This window comes from Orcinus orca, chromosome 7, assembly GCF_937001465.1.
Source record: "Orcinus orca chromosome 7, mOrcOrc1.1, whole genome shotgun sequence".
NCBI lineage: Eukaryota > Metazoa > Chordata > Mammalia > Artiodactyla > Delphinidae > Orcinus > Orcinus orca.
Window position 1 is genome coordinate 66956785 of NC_064565.1, and position 12694 is coordinate 66969478.

Below are 12694 nucleotides of genomic sequence, written 5' to 3' on the forward strand. Positions count from 1 at the left end.
GCCTTTGGGCCTGCAGGAAAATCCCAGATAATCTATTTTAAGGTCAGCTGATTAGTGCCCTTAATTGCATTTACTACCTTAATTCCCCTTTGCCATACAAGGTAATATAGTAAAAGAGTCCAGAGATTAGGATGTGAACATCTTTGCCTACCACATCTATAAAAAAACAGTGAGGGAGCTTGCTATGTTCTGATAGGGAAAATTCTCTAGGATATATTGTTATGTAAAAACAGTGCAGGGCAAAAAAAAGTGTGAATAGTATGCTACCTTGTATGTAGAAAAGGGAGGAGATTGAGTACATATTCAATCTCAATCTACATAAACAAACCCAGGAAAGATAGGCAAGAAATATTAAAGTGGTTACAAGATAGACAGGGAAAGGCATGGAGGGTGGGAGGATGGGGAATAGGATGGAACAAGATTTTTCAATGTACCTTTTAAAATTAATTTGCTTTTTGGACCACGTAAATATAGGTTTTTTTATTTTTTTTCGGTACGCGGGCCTCTCACTGCTGCGGCCTCTCCTGTTGCGGAGCACAGGCTCCGGACGCGCAGGCTCAGTGGCCATGGCTCACGGGCCCAGCCGCTCCACGGCATGTGGGATCCTCCCGGACGGGGGCACGAAGCCGTGTCCCCCGCATCGGCAGGCGGACTCTCGACCACTGCGCCACCAGGGAAGCCCCAATATATGTTTTTTTAATTCAAGGGATTCATAATTGCCTCAAAGTCCTTATTATTCACTTGATGGTCAAAACATTTTGCTTTGCAGAGCCTGTCTATCATAAACCTTGTTACTTTTCTCTTAACTCTAACAGGCAGATCCTTATTTGTCAGTGGCTTTGTATTAAGCTCTTCTCTAACATGACATTCATAGACTTCATGAAAGTCTGCATCTTTTGCAAGATTTTTGCCATTTCACTTTGCGATCTCTTTGCATTGTATTATGAGATGTTTTCAGCATCAGGTATTGCTGCCGTGGGAATGCTAGAACCAAATATGGAGCATGTCTTCTGGTGGGTATTCATTTTGTAAGTGGCCAGTTAAGCAGCGAGCATTTTCATTTTATATTTGTAAAGTTACAGAGACGTTAATTTCCCTATGTGACTGTATAAATTTGGATAATAAGTGGGCAAAATTTTTAAATATACTTGGATCTATTTCAGTATTTATTATTCTGTTTTTTCTTAAAAAATTCCTTTAATTATTATACCATAAATCTAGTAGTAATATTATAGTTTAATATATCTAGTAGGTATGTCTCTATGATTAATTAGTCTTCAATTTACAAAATATTTCACGATTCCTATCACATTGCATTTTTTTCTAGTCAGGTTTACTGAGGTATACTTTACATACAGTAAAATTCCATTCTAGGTATTGAGTTCTATGAGTTTTGAAAAACAAAAACAGTTGTGTAACTACCACAACAATGAAGATTTCAAATATTTACATCACCCAAAAAAGTTCCCTCATGCCCCTTGGTGATCAATGACCCAACCCCACCCTCAGACTCTGCTAATTACGGGTCTGATTTCTGTCCCCACAGTATTGTGTTTGGCAAAAGTTTTATAAGTGTAACCATACAGTGTATAGTCTTTGTGTCCAACTTATTTCATTTAGCATACTGCCTTTGAGATTCATCCATGTTGTGGGGTGTATTGGTACATCATTTCTTTTATTGCTGAGTAGTATTCCATTGTATGGCTATACCACGGTTTGTTTATCCATTCATCAGTTGATAGACATTAGGATCAATTTCAGTTTGGGGCGATTATGAATAAAGCTACTATAAAAGACACATGTGTATAAACATATGTTTTCATTTCTCTTGGATAAATACCTAGAAGTGGGATTGCTGGGTTGTATGGGAAATGTATCTATAACATTATAAAATTTCTTATAAATAGCTACCAAACTGTTTTCTAAAGGACCTGCACCATTTTGTATTTCCAACAACAATGAATGAGAATTCCAGTTGCTCCTCATCCTTGCCACTTGGTAATATCAATTTATTTAATTTTCATCATTTTAATAGGTATAGTAGTGTCTGATTGTGGTTTGCATTTCCTTAATGGCTAATGATGTTGAGCATTGTTTTACATATTTATCTGTCATTCATATTTCTTCTCTGGTAAAGTGCTTACTCAAATCTTTTGCCCATTTATTATTTATTATTGAGTTGTAAGTTATTTAAATATTCTGCATACAAGGCATGTGTTTTACAAATATTTTCTCCCAGTCTGTAGCTTTTCTTTTCAATTTCTTAACAGTATGATAGTGTCATTTGAAGAGTAGTTTTTACTTTTGATGAAGTCTAATATATAAGCATTTTTATAATCATATTTTTGTTTCTTAAAAAACCTTTGCCTAACTCAAGGTCACATAAATTTTCTCCTATGTTTTCTTCTAGAAGTTTTATAGTTTTAAGTTTATAGTTATATATATATATATATATATATATATATATGATCTATTTGAAATAATTTTTATATTTTGTGTGAAGTAGCAGTCAAGGTTCTTTTTTCAAATTTACAAGTGGATATCCAATTGCACTATTTGTTGCAAAGATTAGCCTTTCTCCATTGAACCGTCTTTGCAAGTTTATTGAAGATCAACTGACCGTATAGGTGCAGGTCTATTCTATTCTATTGATTAATATGTCTACTGTTCTTTCACCAGTATTGCAGTCTTGATTACTATAGGTTTTACAGTAAGTATTAAAATCAAGAAGCATAAGTTCTCAAACTTTGTTCTTTCCTAAAAAACATTTTGGCTATTATAGGGCTTTTCTTTTCTATGTATATTTAAGAAATAGCTTGGCATTTTCCACAAAAAAGCCTTCTAGGATTTTTATCTGGGTTGTGCTGGGTCTATAGATCAATCTGGGGAGAAATGACATCTTAACAATAATGAGACTTTGAATGAATTGGTACTACATATTTCTCAATTTATTTAGGAACATTTTAATTCTTGAATAAGGAATTTGAGAAAGATTTTATCAGGTGCCAAAAAAAGTCATTGGATTTTTGGTTGAAATTGCATTAAATATATTTTTATAAATCATGAAAAGCATATCTCCTCTTTTCCAATGACTATAATTTTCATTATGCTTCCTGTGTAGAATTATCAAAATATCATTTAATGGATATTCAAACAAAGATATTTATTATTTTAGTATTTCCAAAACTCATGAATCGTATAATATACTCTTGGCAAAATGATTTCTACTGTGAAGTAACTTGGGAAATATCACATACAATATGCAGCCGCCAGATTCAGATTTGCATTGCTCATTGGCTTTACTTGGTCATTGGGTATTATAAATATTCTAATATTATTTATTTTGGTTTTATGTTATTTTATTCTACATTTTAAAATCGACTTTCGTAAAATATTGATTTGTACCCTTTTCTTGTTATCATTTTTCTTAACAGGATGGTTATGCTTGCCAGATAAAATAATTTACAAAGCTTTCCCTGTATTTCCATAGTCTGGGAAAATATAAATTGTATAATAAATTATTCTCTCAGGTATTTAATATGATTTGGCACACACACATATAACGTGACACTTGTTATCAAGAGTAATAACAATGGTTTTCTTCAACGTTCATTGCATTTTTTTCATATTTTCATTGCATTTTAAACTTTTAAAAATATTTTCTGCTATTCAAGTATTTTTGAAAAGTAAATATAACTGGTGGGATTAAGTGTAAATGGTATAGGTGAGACTGATTACATAGAGAAATCCTTGATTTTTGACATTAGCCACTCCGTTGTTCAAGTTTCTAATGTTGAATCCAAATCCCTTGAAAATCTAGCACACTGAAATAAGTGGGCCATCCATTGGAGGGGCTGCTAGAGAGTATGTACATATGAAGAGATGTACATATTCAGAACAATCAGACTTAGAGCTTGACAGACTACAGAGCGCAATGAAAAGGTGATACTCACATCCGAGTTAAAGCGAAGCTGACAGACATTACAAGAAATAACTTGTTTCTTCTTTGGGGGAATGGACACTCCAAATGTGTGGTTAATGACTGCTTTTTGCACAGGATCCATCTAAAGAGCAAATGATAAAACAGTCAATTTATAACTTCAAAGGATAGATAATAGTGTGCGCAAGTAAAAGTAACTGTATTATTCCTTAACGTTTTAACTTTTAGTTCCCAAACAAGGATAATAAAGACTCTCATTCGATAGTAATGTACTTATTTCCAGGAATTAAAAATAGAAACAAAAAAATTGGTTTGAAATCGTAACACAAAAAAATCACAGGAGAATCACAACATTTCAAGAAATCTTGTATCTATATAAGAAACCTTGAAAAACCTTAAAAGAATCATAGAACAAGAAAACTTAAGATCTAAAGATCAGGGTTAAAATTAACTTGTTAATGTTTTCCCTATGTGAGGTAATAATACTTAAGATGGTCTGAAATGATTTCAATGACGACTGTTACAGATGTATGTAAGTTTCTTAGTTTTTTATTTGCGGCAAAGTCATAAATGACAGGCTTTATCACAGCACAGAAAATGTTGACCTTTATTTTAAAATAATTTATTATTGTTCATGTACTCTAGATATTCATTCTACTGGAAATGCATGTCACTCAAATGCCTATAACAGATTGGTTAATATGCAACCCCTGCTTAAATATTGATCAAGTAAAGTTTTGACTTACAACCTGTGACTTTCTCTCTTTGGTTTGCATTTACCATAAACAGTCAGAGAAATATACAGTGATACCATAGAAAAAGTATGCCACAAAGCCATGAAAGTATTTGGAAAATGAAAGAACACTATCTGCAGAGCCTATAAAAAGAGAGACACAGCAGTGATTCTCTTGTGTACTCCAGATAATAATCTCCAGCATTAATGTCAGACAACTGGCAGTTCAAAAAACAATGACGAACAAAGCATAACTTATAAACAGATGTAACATGAACAAGGACAGATCCATTGACACCATTGTCTAGGAAATCTCCAGAGGTTAGAATTTAGGACTGGATTAGTTGATGATATTTGGTAGAGAGGGGAAATGAATACTATCCCTGATGAGGCGTATGAATCAACAAAGTGCAAAATCAGCAGTTAGAAGAACTTAAATACATTAGAAAAGAGGGTGGATTACAGAATTATTGAACAGTAAAGTAGCCTTTTTTTTTTGCTACAAGTTTAAGTGAGATGACAGGACAGTGTATTCCCACTATAAAGAAAAGTTATGTGGTTTGGAACGCTTAAAAAAGTCAAAGGGGAGTTTTCTGGAGTGATAGAACTATTTTATATCTTGACTGTAGTGGTGGTTACACAAACTTATACATGTGTTGAAATTCAAAGAACTATGCGCATTCCCAAAAAGTCAATTTTATGTATGATAACTTAAGAAGTGAAAAAGAAAAAACTGTTAAGAGTATTATGTTTAACTACTTTGGGATTGACATATATACACTACTATGTATAAAATACATAACTAATGAGAACCTACTGTATAGCACAGGGAACTCTATTCAGTGTTCTGTGGTGACTTACATAGGAAGGAAATCCAAAAAAGAGGGGATATATGTATACATATGGCTGATTCACTTTGCTGTACAGCAGAAACTAACCCAACATTGTAAAGCAACTATACTCTAAGAAAATTTTTTTTAAAATTTAACCACTAAATGTAAAATATTATTACTAGAAAATCTGGGGATTTGTTTTGCTCAAGGTTGTAATTGATTGTATTAAATGAGAATTAAAAAAAAAAACCCTCTATGGGCAAAGAAAATCTCAAAAGATCAGAAAATAAAACCTTAGTTCACTTTCTTACTAACAAGTGCGTATACTTAAAGTCTCATCCATTTGCAAAACGTGAACCTGTACTTTCTGATCTACTAGAGATGGCAAAACAGTTTGGACAGGCTTAAAAATAAAATAGCCTAACTATATTGGCAGGATGGAAAAACTACACTGTTATGCAAAGTTAAAAAAATAAGAGCATTTTATTGAGATATTTTCTGTTCTCATGTTCTAAAAAAATACATCTAGTGATGTGTGAGCTATATAAGATAAAAGTATGTGAATATTTCCTAATCATATTTTCTGCATGCCACTTTTATTATTTTTGCTGTATCTATATACTATTGTATATGTTATTATTCACTTAACATTTTTTCTTTAAAGCAAATTAAAATAGACTTTTAAAAAACAGCAGCAATATGCATGAAAACATAGTTTTAATGTATATCCTTTCCTATTACTCATTTCAAAAGTATATTGAAAGTTACCATTAAAAATTAAAACTTCCATCATCTAAAATAAATGCACTATCCTAGTAATTCCCATACTGCAATATGAAAACATAGACAAAAATACATCTACAAAAATTTAGCTCCAAATTTTTAGTAAACAAAGATATCTGTTGAGAGCTCCAACACAACCCTTGGATATAAACATTCTCTTTACATTTTTGAAATTGTTAGCTGCCTACATAATTTTGCAAGTAACCCCTGATACAAATTTGTCTACTCAAATCTCACATTTGTACCCTACCAGCCTGAAAGTACTGTTTATGTTCCCCAAGGCTGAGCATTCTCTTCCTGAAAGGTGAGTTGTGGCTGAGCACCCCCAATACTAAGGCAGGCAAGTTCCCAGCCATTTGCTCCATGAAAAGCAAACTAAGGAGGTTCCTTCAAGAAACTCTTAACTAGAATCGACTTCTCTACTTTACACATATAATCCTACCTGTCCTCATAAAACACAGTCCTTTTACCCCCTTCCTTGTCACCTGTCATTAACTCCTGCTGCCTTTACATCCTTTGAATGACTTACCACTAATCATATGAAAATTTTATCTTCCATGTTTCTCACTTGGAACAAATTTTTCTATTTTCCACTTGATTCTCTATTTTGTTATAGGTATTTCAAGAAAAGGTCTACTTTTTTCTAAATCTTGTTTATCTTTCTCTGTTTATCATAGAGTTATATAATTATACTTCTTATTCAAATGTCACTTGGGAGGACATGATTTAGTTGAAAGAAGACTTTAAATGGTATAAGAAAGAACGTTCCATTGGCCAATTCATCTGATATCTTGAAACAGACACTGCCCAGCTGATGTTTTGAGTATATGCCATCTGATGCAGTAACTACAAATACCTGGGTCATTTCAGTGGAGTCCATAATTAGCAATAACATAGAAAAGGCTTTCAGATCTTTCTCTTTTTTAAAAGTATAAAGTAGTAAAATCCTGAATTTTTTTCTTGTAGCATTCCTACAATACTCTAAAAATTAGATAAAAATAATAAATATGATGTTAATTTATATTAACTTAAATTTTTTCCTCCACTAATGCAAAATCAGTTTTCTCTAATCATAATGAGATATGTATAACTAAATCAATGGCAAGTCTTTTATTCAATCACCAATTTTCAGGATGAATAAAACAATCAAGATGAATAAAAACATTCTCATAAACCCTAAAATGTGATAAATACATGTGATTCAATTTAGTATAGTCAAAACTATATATCTATACCATAATGATTTCATATGTAGAGTACTCAGCAAAATTATTGGAGGTACTACAATTATACAACAAACCCTTGAAGTTTTAAAGATTTTAATAAAGATATTTGAAGTGTTTTTAAACATCTTTATTAAAATGTTTATATCACTTTTAAATAAGCAATTGCCTTGTTAAATACTCAGATTAGGTCATACTAGTTCACACTGCACAAGAAAGCTGTCTGTGGATTGAGAAGATTGTTTCACTGGTAAACAATGCTAAAAAAAGCTTTTCTTTAAGGAAAAAAAACCCTACCACATAGCTCTAGCTACCAATATTCCTTACCTGGCAGAATTTATTGGTCCCAAATAAGCCTCTTCTTTTCTAAAAAAGTAAAAGTCAGAAGTAGTCATCTGGAATTTTGAGGCTAGCAAGCACATTCACACAAAATTTTTAAAAATCCATTTTCTTTGCTCATCTCTGATTAAAAAGCCTGAAATGCTTACTAACTAAAAAGCAGCAAGAGTTAACACTTTCCACTTTTGCTAATGAAAGTCATGTAGAAATGAAAAACAAAACCTATTAGTGCAATTAACTGGTAGGTAATAAAAATGAAAGATGGGGTTGTGGCTTTTACCAGGAATTGAGGAGATGATTGCAGGCTACGTATGGACAAATTAACTATTCTATTACAGTACTTATAAAAGGAATTAATGAAGGTGGCCTTATCACACCATCTATTATATTTTCAATATCAAAATAAGAACAGGTATCTTGATGTATTCACCAAGTTTATGGAACTACAAATCTGTGTGAGTTTTTTTTAAAAGATCTACTTTCACTGAGTATTCCAAAAAGTAATTTATATCCACACAGAGTAAGCAATCATATAAAAACACATGCAGTTGCAAATAAAACCTAGCCACAGGGAAAAGAAACAGTGCAGCACTTCACTAAAGTCAGGATGACGACTATGGGCGGGCAGGGAATCTAAGGTAGGGACTACATGATCAAATGATAGTACTAGATGACATTTATATTTGATATAACTTTCCTAGATGGAATTTTAGGCAAAGAAAATAAAATTACAAACCTTTCGCAATAATTTTCAAGGGGATGAAGTTCGAATTGTATTCTTGTAAGAGTCTTACAATGACTTCACTACCCATCCAGTGGGGCTGGGTGTGGGAGTAAAGCAAGCACCACTCAATTAAAAAGCAAAAAAGATGCTCAAGAATGATACAAGTCTTTCTTATATGTGGCTGGGTATCCATAATATTCTTAAAGATGAGGACATTTCATCTTAAGCTTAGCTATCTGCTTTAACCAACATTCTAAAAAGCATTTGGTCACCACTTATACAATATAGTAGGCAATACTAGCTTTTCTACTAAACAGAAGTAGAAACCAGGTTTTTGACTTTAAAAAGTTAAAGATCAATCATGCAACAAACATTTCTGGAGGCCTAATATGTTTCAGACATTGTCCCAGATTAGATGGGGTAGGATGAGTCAAACACAAGAAAGGACATTATTGTAAAAGCTAAAAAGTGAAAACAGATGGCGATTAAGCAAAACACTGAGGCACGAGAAAGCACATAAAGGTCTGTCCCCTCTTGCCCCACCCCTACTTTAGACTTTCCCCCCCTTTTCTGATTTTCTCACAATTCAAGCATCCAGGATCCTCCCTTTAACAGTGACATCAATGTGTTATCCTCCTGGGGTATTTGCCTTTTAATTCCTTTCTCTAGCTGTGTAATAATAATAATAAACATCTTAATAAGAGCAGCTTAGACTTAGAGCTCTCACCACGTGCCAGGAACTATACTAAGGGATTATCTAGTGTACTCTCCACCATCACATGAGGCAGATACCATTTTTATCCTCCTTTTACAAATGAGGAATCCGAGGCTTTGAGAGGTTTAATAACTTCTCACCCTCAAGTTCGTAGGTCTGAAGCCAGGAGTCAAACTCAGGTGAGAGTCTCTCCCCCAACTCTTCCCTGTTAACTGACCACCAAGCAGGGATGCTGGGTATCATGTGTGGCACTGCTGTAGAGTGTGAGAAATGGGAAGAAAGGAGGAGTGTTCCTAGAATTTCTGCAGCCTGGAGGGCAGCTGTCTAGTCAAGCTACACGTAAGGCCTATTGATGGCTTTTTTTTTTATGTATTTTTTTCTATTTCTATTTTTTAAAATTTATTTATTTTTGGCTGCGTTGGGTCTTCGTTGCTGCACCTGGGCTTTCTCTAGTTGCAGCGAGCGGGGGCTACTCTTCATTGCAGTGCGCAGGCTTCTCACCGCGGTGGCTTCTCTTGTTGCGAAGCACAGGCTCTAGGCACATGGGCTTCAGTAGTTGTGGCACGTGGGCTCAGTAGTTGTGGCACACGGGCTCTAGAGCGCAGGCTTAGTAGTTGTGGTGCACGGGCTTAGTTGCTCCGCAGCATGTGGGATCTTCCTGGGCCAGGGATTGAACCCGTGCCCCTGCATTGGCAGGTGGATTCTCAACCACTGCGCCACCAGGGAAGCCCCTACTTGGTGTTTAAGTAAAAGTTTCCTGGAGAAGTGAGTCTCAGTTTTTCTCTTTCTGACCGATTTATGCCCTTCTTAAGATAAGCCCATTTCTTCTTGGGTTACTTCAGGAAAGCCATAAATAAAAATTGGGGCTGCCCTGTCCTCTTTCCCTGTTGTAACTGTTGGGCTATCACACAGAAAAAAAAGAAAGTTCCCCGAATACTTAGAGATTACACGTAGCAGGTGATGGTCATCACTTGTACCTGTCCTTGATTTCTGCAAAGCAGATCTCAGCTACTAAATCCTTGTGACTTAGGGCTTTCTGGAAGTTTGGCAAAGCATCAGTTTTTTAAACTGCAATATTGTAAAATTACAGTAGTACAAAAAGAATGACTATTTCTTCAACCCTTCCTTTTTCATTGTTGGACTTATGGAAAAGAGTGAGACAATAGGGTCTCATTAGAACTTCAAATATTCATGAAGTGACACTTTTAAAAGTGATAGCTTATGTCACTGAAGAGCAATATTTCTCTGAAGTTACTTCAAAAAAGGTTTTGCCTTTTATATTTAAATGCTCTGACCACATACCTTTATTATTACTGTTTTACTTGTTTCAAATCCTTGAAAACTTAAATAGAAACAAAGCAGACACAACGGTTGCAAGACAAATTCCTTTTCTCAAAGAACAGGAAATACAAACAACTGCATATTGTTGGCAATGTTACTTCAACCACACAACTCTGTACTGTTTTGGATTTCAAATCAGAAGTCTCAATAAAAATAAACCACATGAAACGTTACACTGGAGCTGCGTGCTACTGTGAGACCTGCCTTTTTGCATCTGGAATATGTAAAAGTTGAGATTTGCCATCCTGCCACTGCTTTTCCTACCCAGAGCATCCTGACAGGGGTCCACCAGAATGCTATAACTGTCACTGAAAGGAAGACAAATGACATGCCACGTTCTCCACAGACTGTTGATTCAATCAAGTGCCATATTTAGCTCTTTGCTAAAACCACACATTGGCTGTGACTTGGAAACAAAATCAGCTGTGCCCCTGTACCGCAGGGATACCATTACGCCACCAGAAAGTTAACCAGAAATGGCATAAAGGCTAAAATAACATGCACTTAAGAAAATAATAGGTCACATTGATCTAAGTCTCAGATCCAATAAAGCTATTATTATATTATTACTACTACTATTTTATCAAAATGTTGTAGACCTTTACATATTTTGAGGCTGGTTCACAATTAGAAGGATCTGATTGCTGCAGAAACTAAGTGGGATCCCGGGATCCCTTTCCAGAGCCTCCCTCGCACTGGTCAAAAATCCCTGTAGAGGGCTTCCCTGGTGGCGCAGTGGTTGAGAGTCCACCTGCCGATGCAGGGGACACGGGTTCATGCCCCGGTCCAGCTGGGCGCGTGAGCCATGGCCGCTGAACCTGCACGTCCGGAGCCTGTGCTCCACAGCGGGAGAGGCCACAGCAGGGAGAGGCCCGCGTACCGCAAAACAAAGAAAAAATCCCTGTAAAAAATATAAGTGCAGTCTGCCCAGAGATTTGAAGCAACCAAACAGAGTAGAGCATAGATTAGAATTTCATTTTCTTCTTTTCTTTCCTTTCTTTTTTTCCTTTAAAATGAATTTAGAAAGTTTGGTACCTTTCACTCAAATTCCATATTGCCAGGCCTTCTTTGAAAAGCTCTGGGATTCATCAAATAAGCGTTATATATTCCACTGACAAAAAGAATGACTAGAATAAGGAAAAAACACCCTGGGATCTATTTTGAAGATCTATTTCGAAAGGAAACTAAACTGCATTTTCCAGTAGTTTTTTGGGAGAAATTCCACCTTGGTTTCATTTCTAGAAGAATAAAAAAGAAACATATACAGAATGTTAGAGATGTGTGTTTCTGCCATAAAGTAATGTCTTCTTTCTAGAGCACTCTGATAATAAAAAGTGCAACCTTTTTAGAGATTATTTCATATCAACTTAGACAGTTCTGTCCTTGGGAATTTTTGCTCCTTTCCAACACATCACACTTTTATAAATGTATAATTTTCAATTTGCACAAACACTGTATTTTATTGAAAATTGATTCATTTAACAATAGTTTATTAAATGGCTATCATGCGCTGTTTTAGGAGCTGGACATACAGTAGAGAACAAGCCTTCAAAAATACAACATTCTAGTTGGGGAGACCTATATAAGTATCCCCTGCTTTTTGAAAGTCTGCTTTACGCCACTTGGTTTTATGAAAGACCTACATCAGTACCTGTTTTCACTAACTGAAAGAAATCCCAAGAGAATTTTTGCTTTTATGAAAAAAGTTGAAAGATGAAAATAGCGTTCAGCATTTCTTTTGTGCAAACCTTTATAGAGGCAGTGCGCATCTCAAGCAGTGACAGTGGCACCACCAAGCTCCTTCCCCGGAAACTACACTGAGCATCTCAGGATCAAGCCGCCATAGCTTTGAACTGTGTGTGTGAGCATCTATTCTTTATCTGGATTTATTTTGTGCATCCATTAGCAAGATGTATCCTAAACTAATTGCTTCTTCACTTCACAACATTTCTACTTAGGAAAAATGTCATAGGAATTCTCCATTTTGGGATAGTGGGGGAAACCTGTATATCTAAAGTTATAAATAAGGTATTTTCAGAGTGTTTTAAGTACTATGAAAAAAA

The 12694-nt window shown here is 34.9% G+C and overlaps 1 protein-coding gene across 7 annotated transcripts in view; it reads right to left on the minus strand.

Moving 5' to 3' along the window:
- Positions 1 to 12694, minus strand: part of ZNF385B (zinc finger protein 385B) — a 312338-nt gene that overhangs the window by 55650 nt on the left and 243994 nt on the right. For 5 of the 7 annotated variants that reach the window (XM_033423664.2, XM_033423663.2, XM_049712588.1 and 2 more), the window contains 2 exons: positions 7840 to 7878; positions 3954 to 4064 (listed from right to left, as the gene is read on the minus strand). In XM_033423664.2, the coding sequence (XP_033279555.1) occupies positions 3954 to 4064; positions 7840 to 7878 (150 nt within the window). The remainder of the gene's footprint in view (positions 1 to 3953; positions 4065 to 7839; positions 7879 to 12694) is intronic. The other 2 variants (XM_012532160.3, XM_049712589.1) reach the window with 1 other exon arrangement.